The 15,097-nt window shown below is 47.1% G+C and overlaps 1 protein-coding gene across 2 annotated transcripts in view; it reads right to left on the bottom strand.

Moving 5' to 3' along the window:
- Positions 1-2,784: 2,784 nt before the first annotated feature.
- ENPP6 (ectonucleotide pyrophosphatase/phosphodiesterase 6) overlaps positions 2,785-15,097 on the bottom strand; it is a 108,057-nt gene continuing 95,744 nt past the window's right edge. The window contains exons 7-8 of one of the 2 annotated variants that reach the window (XM_032328877.1): positions 10,471-10,594; positions 2,785-5,929 (exon numbers count right to left, since the gene is read on the bottom strand). In XM_032328877.1, coding sequence (XP_032184768.1) covers positions 5,724-5,929; positions 10,471-10,594 — 330 coding nt within the window. In that variant the 3' untranslated portion in view covers positions 2,785-5,723. The remainder of the gene's footprint in view (positions 5,930-10,470; positions 10,595-15,097) is intronic. The other variant, XM_032328878.1, reaches the window with a different exon arrangement.

Genomic DNA, 15,097 nt, shown 5'->3' with positions numbered 1-15,097 from the left:
GTGGTATTATACCCTGCATTCTCCAATAACTATCAGCTTTATTGTAATAAAGGTGATGTTTCACTCTCTATCTTTCAAACACTGGGTCTACCTCAATTGCATACAAAATTAATTAGGAAGCAGGGATGCCAATTATTAGGGTCCCCGAAAGTCCTGACCTTCCAAAGAAGGAAGGACTGAAGAAAGGGGGAGGGAAAGAGGGAAGCCCTCTTCTTCCAAGAAAACTATAATATGTCATATTATAGTTTAGCATATTACATTTAGTATATTCAAAACTATAATGAGTCAGAGAGGGAAAATGTAATTGTTCCCATATTTAGCACACAAAACAAACTCATGCAAAATAGAATGTGTTGAATTCAAGGAAATAGAAATAAAGATAATTGCGAGGTACAATATTTTTCAGTGCCAAAGGAAAACCAAGGTAAGTAATTACTTAGGAAAAATGGGGTTAGATCAAGAAGGTCAGAGGTGAGATTAAAATGGTGAAGCGGGAGCTTTAAAAAGTGTTCGTGATTTCTGTGTGTGGGCTGTAGGGGGCGGTGGTAAAAATGGGAAGAAAATGCAATAAAATGCCAAGGCATTTATGCATTCAACAGATTTCCCTTCAATACCTATTGTGTGTTGGGCATTTCGCTGGGTGAATAAGATAGACACTGTCTCTCTCTCACTGAAATTCCAGTGAGAAAAATAGACAATATTAAACAAGATCTTTATTTATTGTATGATTAGAATTTTGATCGGTGTATGACAGAGAACAGCAGAGGATGTTATGTGTAGCCAGGCTATACAGGGAGTGTATGGGGGGGCCCAACCTGGTCGGTGGGGGTGGTATGAGGAATAAACACTGTTGCATATCCAGTGTTGAGGTACCAAAAAATTCACATTTTTGGAGTGATTATTATTTTTTTTAAGTGTTTATAGCCAACAGAATCATTTTCACATTTCTCTAAAAAGTTAGTATGCTTGGCAATAAGCAATCCTGGGACAACTGGATATCCACAGGCAAAAGAATGCGGAAGCATCAGTTCCTCATACCATAAACGAAAACTTAATTCAAAGAGATCACGGACCTAAATATAAGTTAAAACCGTAACACTCCTAGAATAAATTAGAGGAGTAAATCTTCATGATCTTGGGTTGGGCAAAGTCTTCTTGGAGAGGACACAAATGCACAACTGATGAAAGGAAAAATAGATTAATTGCACTTTGTCAAAATTAAAAACTTGTGCCATGAAGGCTACTATCCAAAAAAGTGAAAAGAACATCCACAGGACAGAGAAATACAAGTTTCTGCAAAACATGTATCTGATAAGGGACTTGCATCCAGAATATATGAAGAATTCTTACAACTCAATAATAAAATGGCCAAAACCCAGTTTTTAAAAAAATGGGCAAAGCGTTTGAATAAACATTTCTTCAATAGAGATAGACACACGGCCATTAGGCACATGCAAAGTTGCTCAACATTATTCACCCTTGGGGAAATCCAAATCAAAACCACAATGAGATCTCACATCATGGCTGCCAAGATGGCTATAATTAAAAAAGACACGATTCAAGTGTTGGTGAAGATGTGGAGAAAATTGCACCCTCTCACACTGCTGGTGGGGGTGCAAAATGGTGCAGCCAATTTGGAAAATGGTCTGATAGTTCCTCAAAAGTTTAATATAGAGTTAGCATGTGATCCTACAATTGTTCTCTAGGTATATTCCCCAAACAAATGCAAACATATGTGCACAAAAATTCATACATGAATGTTCAGAGTACCAATATTCATGCTATCCAAAAAGTGAGAAAAAAACAAAGGTCCATCAACTAAATAATGGATAAATAAAATGTAGCCACTCCATACAATGGAGAATAATTTGGAAATAAAAAGAGGAAAGTACTGATTCATGCTAAAATGTTGAAAACATTGAGTGAAAGAAGCCAGCCACAAAAGACAACATATTCTTATTCCATTTTAATGAAATACCTCGAATAGGGAAACCTGTAGAGACAAAATGTAATTTAGTGGTGGCCTGAGACAGGTTGGGGGGTGGTGTTGGGCAGGAAATGCGGACTGACCCGCTAATACTATACTTGTGGATATACAGATCTTTGGGGGTGATACAGTTGTTCCCAAGCTGATGGTGGTGACGGTTGCACAATTCTGTGACTGGACTCAAGCTGTTGAATGACACGATTTAAGTGGATGAATTACATGGTATATGAATTAAATTTGATAAAGCTGTTATTCTCAAAGTATATTATGTTTAGTACATTCAAAATCTAGTCTCTCTTCCTCCGCTTACCTTTCTTCCTTCCTTCCTTCTCTCCTTCCTTCCTTCCATTATCAAATTCATAAGCCAGGGATGGACTATGTCGAATCCATGGAATGAAGTATAATTGTATTTATCAGTTGGGGGACCAGAAAAGATAGCAAGTCAAAACTGAATCATTCTTTTAACTTGCGGAACTAGAGACGAAGAGACTGTCTGGAATGTAAGCGGGTCTCCTTCATGAGATTTATTTTTTTATTCAACACATATTTATGGAACATTTATTAAACATTTGAGGCACTGAACTAGGTGCTATTTTATGATTTCCAAGCAATACACACACAAGGATATTTTTCACAGCATACACCTGAGACCGAGTTTCACATGTTCTAGAACCAGTCGTCCAAGGTTCCCACCGCCCTTCCTTCTAGCAAGTAGTTCACAAGAGCTGACTTTGGTCTATCACAAATTGTTTAAAAAGATTAAATGCACAATCACATTTTGAAATCTTTTGCTATTTACAGAAATGCAAAAAACACTTTTTTTTTTTTTTTAAGAAAATCCATAAACCAGGCCTACATCTTCAACAATGGGTTTGTTGGAAAACGCTCTTGGGAATCCTAGACTCATGGGAATGGGGTATGGAGAAGCCAACTTTACCCCTCTGGGTGCCTGTCTCCATCCCTGGGGCTTACAGATCTGCTTTGGCTTAGAGAGGGCTGGAACCTTGACCCTGCTGATCAGCAGGCGATGCCAGTCCAATGGCCTCTGGAGAAACTGGCGGATTATGAAATTGCTGTCAGAAGACTCAGGTCTACCAAGGTCTAACCAGAAACTCTCTCTCCATAGAGCAAACCCAAACCTACAAGTGCTGTCTGAGGTCCCACCCAGATCTTCCAAATCTACATTTCTGGAAGCAGGCCAGATGGCGCTTACAATCCCAGGAAGTTTGCAAATGGCCGTTGGTGACTGAACTCAGATCCACGTGGATTTCCAAGTTCTCTTTAAAAGTAGGAAGAGTTGGGACTCTATAATCAGGACTCTTGGAGGCTAGAAAGAATTCCCTGGGTCTGTTCTAATGGATGCTTAGGTCTTCAGAACTTAATTGAATTGGGTTCTGGCAATTAGACATTGGACAGGGAAAGTAGCCATTTATCTCATCTTTAACGTAAGGATCATTCCTTTGGTTTATCTTCGGTATTTGCAGGTCAGTCCAACTAACTTCCTCCTGGAATTAGCAACGAAGTAGCAAAATACTCCAGGAGGAGAGGTGTCTATATGTACGAGATTTGACTCAAAAGGAACAGAACACATTTAGAGGAAATTTTCCTGAGGAAAATAATGTAACTTTGAAATAAAAATCAAAGGGGAAAAAATTCTAGCCAAATAATTAAGCCACTAAAATGTAGGCATTATTTTAGGAAAAAGTTATTTTCTCCATTTAGTGTCTGGATTTTCTTTACTATTTACTAGTATTTATGATTCCAAAAGTACCTTACTCTCGTTCATCTATTTAAGATTATTTATTAGCTACACTCTGTCAGACAAATATCTCAGATTTTATTATGCAACTTGAAGTCGTTAGGGATGAGTGAGAGGAGGATGATAGAATAGAGCTGGAAACACAAAGGGTAAGACTGTGTGCCTGTTTGTACTCTCTTGATTTTCATGATCCCCTTTTAACCGAATCACTTGGGTATCTCTAAGCCATCCTTCCTTCACAAGGGAGGAAGGTGGGCTCCACTGGATTTGTTTTCTGGACAAAGGGCACTTTGAACAATGGATGCCTGTTTCAACACCACTTCCCAATGTTCTGAGAGCACCAGTTTGTTTTCAGCCAAATAACAAAGGCCGGCTTGTCCTCTTTCTAATTGATTGGATGGTTGGCTGGCACTTTTAAAACACATTACCTAAATCCCTAGAAATCTCTTGTGACGACGGATTTGGTATATGTATTTGTTAAGTAGCGATCTTTCGCTCTCATGATTCAAGGCACAGAGATGTTCTCACCCTTCTCCAATCAGGGTGAGCCTTGACGCTCATTTCTCAAGGCAAATGCTGTAATGGGGCTTCATCATGCTGGGGAGACCTGTTGGGCTGTCAGTTCCTGATGGAAAGTCTCTTTTGCAGGTGTGTCCCCATTTAGTGTAAACTCACTGTTAACACTATGGTAGGTTTGTGTGACTCTGATCATTTAAACATGTCGTTTGTTGCCCTTTGTTTCACAGCAAGATTTCCTACAGCAACTCTAGATCACTAACCTGAAAACATTTCAACTCAGGCTCAGTGGGTCTTCTTAGGGGTTTCCCAAGAACTTAGGTCCCTGAGGTGGCACTCCGACCAAACCGTTTCCGAATCAAATGGCTAATTGGTTAGTGACTGGGATGCGGTTCCATCGTGTTCTCTCTGTTTCCCACCCCACCCCCACCTCCACCATTTCCTTCCGGCTTCTGGGTCCCTGGGGATACACTTTGCTGGTGGTATTCCATGAGCCTTGCTCCAGACTACTGGTGCCTAGAACTTTGGCTTACGGTGCCACCATTCCAAGCAGTGAACCGAGATTTCTGCAAACATGTCCACGAGTCATCAGCGAGATGTGTAATAATACGTTAGGTATTGCCGTAGCCTACACTCCGTCTGGGGATCCAAAGCCATGCAGGGCCCGCCACGTGCCAGGCTCCATGATGGAACAGACAGAGCCTCACAGAAGCTTGGATCTGCTGCAAGCTTTTCTGCTCCTCAAGCCAAGGGAGACATTTGTGTACACTCCAGACTCTGGGAGGGCGCCCACGACTTCTACCTTGTTCTGTGAGCTCTTCAGTCCTTCGTACTTCTGATTGGTGATCCAAGCTAAGATATGCCCTTTCTGGGACTTGGTATAAAGTGAAAAACAAACAAACAAACAACCCCCCCCCCCCAAAACAACAAAAAAACACAAGTCCATGAGCTGGGCCAGAAACAGAAGACAGCTATTGCTTTTATGTGGGCTTCGTTTTTCTGGGCTGGAAGGAGCAGGGCAGGATTGCAGCTCTAGACCCCAACGATGGCTCCTGGGTGTGGAGTGGACACAGACAAGGGCCTGCTTTGTGCAAAGCAGGACAGAGATGGGCCCAAGACTCTATGCACTATCCACTCGAGGTCTTCTTGCCCCACGGGTCGGCTCCTACTCAGATAGCTCGTCTGAGTGACCACATGGGGAAAATGCAGAAGATGACATGGAGTTGAACCAATGAGGAGCTAGATTTTCCTTACCTCCAGAAGAAATAAAGCTTGGGGTTTTTGGTGTTTGTTTGTTTTAAGAAGTAAGGACTTTAACATATGGAATCATCCAAGAACAGTATATTTACAATTTTGGTGGCCTTGATTGCGTTAATGAAGCTATTATTCAAATAGAAAATGAAAACCATCCCACCATGGAGGCACCCTTGGCTGAACATTTGGGGACAACAATAGCAGCATCTATATGAACAGTAGGAGGAGAATTGAGACCACAACCCAGCCGTTCAGTCGGACAGACAGAGCCGAGCTGGCCTGGTCCTTCAGCATGCACATCACCCTGGACCAGGAGCCGTTGTTGGGCAGGGGAGTGACGCCCGCCACGTTGCACATGACATTGTAGACATCCACGGATCTGATTGGAGCAGCTCTGAAGTTGGATTTGAAATCTGAAAGGGAAAGGCAAGCAAACAAGTAGTCACAGCCATGCCCAGGGCAGAAAAGGGCCGAGTCACAACACAGAGAATTCTACTCAGGCTCCAGGAAGCTTGGGGACTGGAAATCAGCTCTGTCAAAGGGCGAGGCCAAGTCACGGTGAACTTGGAAGGGGATCTGGAAGGACTATAGCTTACAAAAGGAAGCTGTTCTCTAGGGCTCAGGGAGATGAGTTTCTTTAGAAAGACAAGTCAGCAGACCGTCTTTGTACATAACTGTGGACCCTTCCTGACAACAGAGCTATCCTGGAGAGGCGGAAGGCATCTCCGTGTTTGCTGCTCATCTCTGCCGAGCCCTGGAGAGCAGGTGTGGTCAAAAAGGCTGACTGTCTTGTTGAGCCCCCCAAACCCAATTACACGCTCTGCTTATCTTCCAGAACATCTATCTAGCAGCAGCTGGTTGGCCAGGGGGCCCCCTAGCCACTGAGGAACATTCCTTCATTTTCCTGCCACACTGAGGTCTCAGGGCTTCGTGGAATGTGAACCAGCAATGGTTTCTTAAATATGTTTGGAGAATCAATGGAACATTCCTTGGGAGCCTTTCGCTGGCAGCTCAAACAACTTAGCCGAGGGGAAAATGAGCAAACTGGTATTGGAGTTGGGGACCCAGGTGAGGGCTTCAAGAGCTCCTCAGGTCGAGGGAGAAGAGTGCTGTGCTTGCTTCCACCCAGCGGCTGCCCCAGACTCCAGCGATGACGCAGGATTCTAGAAGGCAGGGTCAGCCGTTCACAGCCTAGTGAGTGCGGACAGATTGCTGAGAAAAGTCCACTTTCTCCTTCTCCACAGGAGGAAAGAGGAGGTTGAAAGCCAAGTCCGTGTCTGTTCGGAGAGTGAGTGTAAGAAGTTAGTTGTGTACACAGCAGTTTCTCTTTTGGGCCTAAACCGGAGCTATATTGAGACTGAATTCTAGAAGGAGGTTGGATCTAACCATGAAGGCCTCTGCTAGCGCTTTCAGTCCATATAAGACTTTGAAAGGAAATGGGTGGTTTGGGGCTGTAAAGCCAAGTTGTCTCCCTCAGAAGATAATCCTTTATAATTGCTCTGCTCAAATGATCACAAGTACTTTATTTAAAAAGCAAACAAACACCAATGGCAACAGAGTCCAGAAGTGCCAACACCAAATGCTGCTCTTACATTAAGCCTGAAATCACAAGCACAGAAGTTCTATTCAGAAAATGCGCCCACAGAGTATGTTCGACCCAGGCCTACTTCCCAAGTGATGGGTTTTGCTCACTTTGGAGAGGTAATGTTGACTCTAGCATAAGAAGTTAATGGGCTCCGCAACCAGCCCACAGCAGCTTAGTAGCTGGGCAAGCCCAGGGAAGGGCATGGGAAGGGTACCTAAACCATGGTTCCAGGCGCAGTGCATCTGCTCGATGAGCGGCAGCAGTTCTTAGTAGTAAGTGTGTAGAATAAACACCCCACAAGGGCAAACTATGGACTGGAAATATTTACCCTATAAATTATTCGGAGGATTCACTTTATTTGGGGGCAGAAAGGATAAGGGATAAGGCAGCATCACCTCCTGGTAAAAACTGGTCAAAATCTGGAACCTGCATGGAGAGGAGATTTAGGACTGCCCCAGAGTCCCAGCCCTTCTCAGTATCAAGGCGATGGATTGCAACGAGGTGAGGACAGTGGTGAGACCTCCCCAGAGAAGAATCAGCTGCGGTATGAAAAATCAATGGAAAGCTTGTCCCAGCCATGTGGCAGCAACTCGTCTCCCTCCTTGCGACTTGCCATGGACCTGGGTGTGATGACCACATCGCCTCACCACATGGTGGCCATGTCCTTGTCACGTGTGTGGGTGGGGACGGTGTGGGGGTGGCAGACACAGTAAACCCAACATGTCCTTCCCCAGCCTTCCAAATGCCCGTGTCTTTACCCCTCAGCGGGAAAAACGGAGATCAAGCTCTACTGACAATAAAATTATTAGAAAACATTTTACATTGAAAGTACAAAGTTAAATCCTCTGCACATAAGCAGGAAGGAGAAGGGGTCCCCCTCCCCCCATTCCATCTGGCTCATGAATTCCTATGCTGCAGTGCTAGGACTTTGCGCCCAATGAGTAGAGGATCCAGGCTAGAATGAGAGCTTCTAGAAAATTCCTTAACAGCAGAACAATACCAGATCCAGCTGGGGAGGACCCAGCCAAGCTCTACTAACTCAAGGTGGCATGTTGAATCTGGATTGGCAATCCAGGTTATCTCTATGAATTTAAATTTTCCAGATATCGAAACTGTTGCTCCTAAAGAGAGAAGGTTCTGCAGCCGCACGCCATGCCTGGCCACCTTGGGCTGCTCTCCCGGTGAGGCTCGCTAGCTCACAGGCAGCTCACCGACTCACACTCCTGCCGTCTTATCTTGAAATGTGGAGTTCTCTGGGGTGAGATTAGGTGGTTCAAATTAGAAACCGGGATTAACCAGAGAAAGGCTATCTTCCAGAATTATTTCCTTTTCTTTCTGCCGGACCAGACTTACTGACTTCTAAGCTGTGTCTGAGCAGCCGTAATGATGCCCGGCTTCCTCCCTGAGCGAGAAGCGCATACAATTAATCAATTTATCTCAAAGTGCAGCTAGATAGCTATTAAAGGCCTCACTCTTAAATTTCCTTCAGAGTAAACAGTCAGTGTGTAGAGCTGTTCAACCTTTCATGAGAACTGGAGCCAGAAACTTGATGGTTTGAGGGAGGCTCGCAAGGCGGTATCTGCCTAGAAGCATTTTTGTAATGGGCCCAGTCCATTTCCATCAGGGGTCATCTCTCTCTCTGTAAAAGGCTTTGGCTTTTGGTTTAATAGGAACCTATGATGGAAGCTTTTGTGGACAGACATCTTTCCCCTCTGAATTTTTAAGCTCATGTAGCTTTGGATACTTTGTTTTAAAATTTTGGTTTGAGGCTAGATTTGCTCTATGCCTGAGACTGTTGCTTATAAACCCTCGTTCTGCTGACAACCGGTTTGCATTCACCATCTTACTTCTCTCTTCTAAGGAAGGAAAAAGTTACGCTTTTGAATGAAAGCCCTGATGTTCAATGTTCTCCCATTTAAAGGCCGCGGCCGTGGAAAATCTCCAGCCTAATCCATCCAACAGTTGACCTCAACAATGTCCTTGAGGCTCCCTTCCTCATTCATTATGTTTTTGAGCTTTGGTGAACTCGTGTTGAATGTAGTGTAAGAGGTTAATCCAACCTGAGGCGTGGTTGACAGGGAGCTCCCGCTAACTCCCACTAGTTCATGGCCGTGTGCCTGGACATCCTCTGAACTCTCTTGGGCCAATGTTGTGAACCCAGTTAGCACTCTGTAAATGTTGGCTGCTACTGGTACTGACACTTGCTTCAGGACTTGGGAACTCGTATCACACATGAGAAAGGACCTGGACTAACGTGATCCCTGGGCTCAGGAGGCCAGGAGCTCCCGAGGAGCATGCAGAAATGGACAGCCAGGTGTTGTCAGCAGCTATTTTGTGGTAAATAGAGTGACCCAAGGCAAACATAGATCTTTTGTCTTGCTACGTCAAGAAGAGCAGAACTTCTAGGCATGATTTCTAACCTATACTTGGAAAGGGAAGCACGGACTGTTATAGGCTGAAACATTGTAATCTAATTCCAGAAAACAGAATGTGGAATATGCACATCAGGGTAAGTTACTACATCTAATAAGGACAGTGGACAGTAGTGACAGGAGACTAGCTTATGAGCCAGGCAACTGAGGGCTAATGGCTGCTGAATGCCTCTCTCTCTCTCTCTTTTTTTTTTTTTAAGAACGAAAGGGGTGTTTGGGTCATAGTATGGACTTTGAGTATCTGATAAGCTTCTCAACAATGTGATTCACAGTCCTCTGTCAGTAAAGCAAATGACCAAATAGACCCTGTCCATGCCCCCTCTTTTCCAGCCTTAGAAATGCATCTGGTCAAGGAGGGCAGAGTAATTTTGCTTTCATCCAAGGACATCCAGATGTCCCTAGGCCTTCTGGCTCATTCAAAGTCCATCTCAAGGTCATTTCCTAGCCTAGCCTTGAGCACATCCCAGCTTCTGGTTGGGCCCTAAACCGAATGACCCACCCTCACAGGGCTGGGTGCTCTAGACAGGGAGGACCTGCAGAGGAGTCAGACCCTTGACGTGATCTCGTCAGCTCAGACTCACAGCTGTCGGCAACCTGGTGTCTGATAAGATTTCCTGGACATCAGCTAGCTGTGAAATAACATTTTGATGAATTAAGTAAAAAAATGAATCGCAAACATGTGGAATCCATTTTCTTCACCGCACTCAAGATTTAAAATTTACAAGGAAAAGTATTTGGCCACGTTTGCCAAACCTAAGAAGCATCTGAAAGCCGGCCAGCCAGAGATGTTTCGTGGAGACCAGCTGGATTTACTCAGCTTTGCTCATAAAGAGGGTCCGTAAAGAGATCACTTGAGCCTTTACTAGCGCTGTCAGCCCCTCCTGGAGACCGCTTCCTTGGGAATGGAGGACAAAGCATGTGGTCATGTCTTGCCTACCGGGGCCAAAGGCCAGGAAGATGCCCCTCATGTCCATGAGCTCGTTGTCGTAGCCGTGCCACCCGTGCTGCCAGCCTTCCCTCTTGCCGGTGCTGTTCATCCAAAAAGGAAGTGTGTCTCGACTCTGAAACCAAGAGAGGCAGTCACATTACACTGTGTCCCAGCCATCGTGATGAGTGAGCTTCGGGCCCACCCACCGTGGGAGCTCCTTCTCAGCATTCCCCACTGGGGTCTTCCAACCTCAGATCCTGTCCTATTCCATCCGAGGAGCACAGACCTGGGGAGGCAGCCTGTGAAACTGACAGAGAACTCTACCTATAAAGGTATTTTCTGAGCAGGACGGTACCCCGTACTCAGTTTGAAAGCCACTAAATATATCACGCGAGAGACAGAAGGGATGTTCAAGTGTATCTGTGGTGTAGAGAAAAGTGTATTTGGCCTTTGTCTCAGGTTCCAGGACCAGGGTTCCTAAAACCCTTGGAATTTCCGGAGTGATGGAGTGGTTTTTGTTATTCATAATGAGCCCCTTTCTCCCATACCTGGTGTCTGTTAATGAGATCCCTGATGGGTGGGGGGCTGTGGAGCTTCAGGAGGTCACTGGAGGACCAACCATGAGATGGGGGACGTGCTCTACCTCTAAGACTGCGTTCAGTCTTGTGGCCAAGGACGGAGTCCCCCGTGCCCATGCAGTGGAACCCGAGTAAAAACCCTGGAGCAACGTGGTTCAGGGAGCTTCTGGATGGAGGAACAAACCGACGTGCTCGGAGGGTGGCGACCCCAGAGGCAGCCTGGGGGCTCCGTGCCCCTCACCCGTGGTCCTTTGCTCTATGCCTCTCTGAGTCGTAGCCTCTGTAAGAAAACTAGTCCTAAATAGAGCACGTTTCTGAGCTCCATGACCCATTCTGGTCATTTATCAAACCTGAAAAGGGTTGTGAGAATCCTCCAGTCTGTAGCCAAGCCGGACACCAGTGTGTAGCCTGGGGACGCAGGACCCGGGGCTGGTGGCGGAAGTGGGGACAGTCAGGTGGGACAGAGCCCCCAATGTGAACGGCTGCTCCAGCTCCGGGGTTGGGACTGAACCGCAGGACACCGACTGCTGTCCGAGCGTTGTTGGAAAACACAGTGTTGAACTGAATCACCTTGTTCTCCTAGCAAAGCCATCAAAGCCCGAGCCCTTTCCGCCGCCGCATCCAACGCCCACCTTTCCCCTTCTCGAGCCCCACCCTCACGACCCACTGGGGATAGTTAGTTTCCTCCTCTCCATTCAGTCAAACGTGCGAGGACGGCATGGCCGCTCCTCTTACCCAGGCTGGTCACACCTTCGTTTCCTCCAACGGCCTCCATTTGGGGTGGGGTCTGGAACCATCACTTCCCTGACACCCTCTTTCCTTCAGAACTCAACTTCCTTAGATGGCCGATGCTGGCTTGTGTGACAGCCGTGGGTTCTGAAGGGGCCGCTGCCAGCTGGACACGTCCCTCGCCCTTCCCCACGGACTACATTCATGCCTGACCGTCCAGGCACCTCTGCTGAGCGGGGTCTGAGATCGCAAACACTTCAGATGCAGGAAGTGGAACGGACTGGTCGTGGCCAACGCAGGGAAGCACCAGTCCCAGGAATTCATAGGTCGGCTCATAAGACGTGTCACAGTACCAGGGGTTTAGTCTGCCGAGAGCCTGTGCTGACCGTGGATGACTGTCCCACTGCACAGTTGAAGGAACTAAGGCCCAGAGAGGTTAAGGGACCCTCTTAAAGCCGCACAGCTGTGGAAAGTCAGGACTGGGACTGGAACCCAGGTGGGCTGTCTCCTGGTCTTCATGTACCATCCACGGCCCCACAACCAAAAGTCACTGCCTGTGACCTTGCCTCTTTACTCACCAAGGTGTGTGGCCAGTTCTCAAGTGTATAGAAAAAAAAGCTTTTAAAATCAGATTCCACTTTGTCGCTTTCTGGTTCTGCAAGCTGGCTCAGATCCTGGGCAAGATACTTCTCGGAGCTTCAGTTTCCCCACTGGGTGTGATCATACCTGCCTCCCAGAGTTTCTGGAGGAGGACAGGACTGTGCGCCATGTGCCCGGCACAGAGTAGATGCTCAGTAAATGGCTGAGGGGTGGTCACCAGATGCCGCTGGCTGTGGGGCGAGGTACGCTGGTCCCGCACAGGGGGGCAGTGATGGTTGTGGGGCCTGAAGTCCCCTTTGCTTAGTTAGCTGTCATCCTGCATTGCACACCCGTCCCGTCTCACCCCATAAATCGCTCCCTTGCTTTCCAAATCACACTGTTTCACCGACGCCCCGTTTCCTGAATTTCCATCATCCTGTCCCTCCTTCTCCAGCTGTAGCTTGTATTTTTCCATGGGAACGTTTTCATTAACTTACTGCATTTCTAACCTGTTATACCATTTTTGTTCTTTGTCTCTGGTGAAGATCACAACACATCCCAATTTAGCTTTGTCGGCTAATTGGAGGTGTTGCTTCCCCCGTCGGGCGCCCGGGCACTGATTCCCGCAGCACCAGAGAGAACATTCTCTTACTGACGACCTCACCAACTGTGACCCCCACAGGACATATGTGCCCTGTGACAAAGGGACAGATGAAAGGGAGACGAAGATGGATTATCCCTGATTTACGAATTCCAGTCCGGATTCCACGAACACAAACATAGAGCCTTGAAAACCTCAGCCTGAAGGTACCAGGGGCTTTGTCCGATCGTAGGTGAACGCGTTCCTTTTTATTAAAGTGACACGTTGCTCCAGTGAAACAACTGCTCTTACTGATTTTAAAAGTAATAAGGATCTCGCAGCTTCTGGGAGAAGCTAAGCATATCCCGGAAGTGACTGAATGGGTGACTTTACGTGCGCAGCCTTAACTTCCAAATGGCATGAGAACGATTTTCTCCCTTTCCTTTCCTGGTGGCTTCCCCTGTTTTTGTTGCGTAACCCCATATTGTCACCCTAGATGCCTACAGATGAGGGCCTGCTGATCAATGTGTGTCCCAGGTTGCTCAGCCTCCAGAGTAGAAATCCCCAGGCTGCGGATCCTCCAGCTGCTGGGCGAGGAGACCTAACCCCAGCCCGACTCTCACAGGCCCAGGGACTAGCCACAGAGACCCACCTATGAGACCACCTATGAGACCACCAGAGCCACCAGAGACATCACTATGTCTGGGGAGGTGCCCAGACCCTCCAGATTTGGTCAAAGCTGAGGCAGGGGTAGAGGAGTGGTGTGTGTGTCCATGGGGAAGGGGGAGGGCAGTGCCCCTAAGTTGGGGTCACTAAGAAAACTGGACTCATGGTGGCGTTGGCAGCCAGTTCCCAGGAAACACCAGGTTCTCCTGCAGCCTGTATAGAAGGCCTAAATAAGGACTCCACCTGGAAGGGGTTTCCCCCTCATGAATAGGGGAAGGGAAGAATCTAGAAGGAACAGGGTCTTGTTCGGGGAAAGGAGCCCCAACAGGGGTGGGAGAAGTCCTTATCTTCCCAGGGGAGAAGGCAGGGATCTAAGAACCTGTCCATTTTGTTCCACAGCTCAGGAGACACGCGCTGAGCTCTGAATCTGTTGGGCTCTCTGCTAGGCTTTTGGCTGAGAGGCACGGAGGAGGAAGGCATTCTTTCCCCTGAAAGAGCTTATCTTCTGTGAGGAAAGACGAGGGCTTACGGCCTCTATGTATGGATTCCTGAGGTGGCTGGGACAGGCAGTGAGGTACCATGAGGCCCTGGGGAGGCTTGTGGTGGGAATCACTGTCCGTGGAAAGGGCGAGCCTGGATAATGGGGGGGCCCACTGTGAGAGGCCACCCAGATGGCTCCAACAGAGTGTGGGCAGGTCCCGAGGCGTCCCCAGCAACGGACCTCTGGGAGCTCTGGCTGGGGGGAAGGCCAGGCCAGGCAGGGACAGCTTGCTCCACCTCGTACGGGAGAAGCATGAGAAGGAAGCAGCCACGGCAGAGACACTTTGGCCGTCATGAGGAGGAGAGAGGACCTGGCATTCTCCCCTCTCAGTGCCCACCTGAGGTGGTGTCAGTCAACAGGGTGACCAACCATCGTGCTCTGCCCAGGACTGAGGGTCTGCCGGGACACGACACTTCAGGACAGTTCCAGGGAAAACCACGACATGCTGGCTATTCTCCAGTGAACGCTATCTGGGAAATTTAAATAAAATCTTCACCAAGTGTAATTTGTTCAGCACGTTCCAGAGCTTTCCAGGACCCTTCCTCTATGCACAGGTAGGGAGCCGTGCTGGGACCTTCCTTTGATGAGCTATTGAACTAATTAATCATTTCTAACAGGAAAGAACCAGAAAGAGCTCCACAAGCGGAAACGCTGTGAGAAAGGGTAATTCTGTTTCTACACTCGTGTTCCTCCATCTCGGTGCCTGCTTCCCAAATTCAAGCAAGCGGAGGGGAGGCATTTCCACGTGCGCCAGGGGCATCTTTATGAGATACGAGTTACAGTTTCCCGCCTAGATCTTTGTCTCAATCACCCTTAGAATTAAAAAAAAAAAAAAAAAAAAAAAAAAAAAAAAAAAAGTCACGTTCACTGTTTACGGCCCAAATCAGCAAACCAGTTAACGAAGTTTGTTCAACACTGCCTGGAGGTATCTCTGAATTTGCCATTTTACGGCAGATTGAGTCC

Source organism: Mustela erminea, chromosome 21, assembly GCF_009829155.1.
Source record: "Mustela erminea isolate mMusErm1 chromosome 21, mMusErm1.Pri, whole genome shotgun sequence".
In the NCBI taxonomy this organism is placed as follows: domain Eukaryota; kingdom Metazoa; phylum Chordata; class Mammalia; order Carnivora; family Mustelidae; genus Mustela; species Mustela erminea.
Note: the sequence above shows the minus strand (reverse complement) of the source record. Positions and strands in the feature narration are given on the sequence as shown.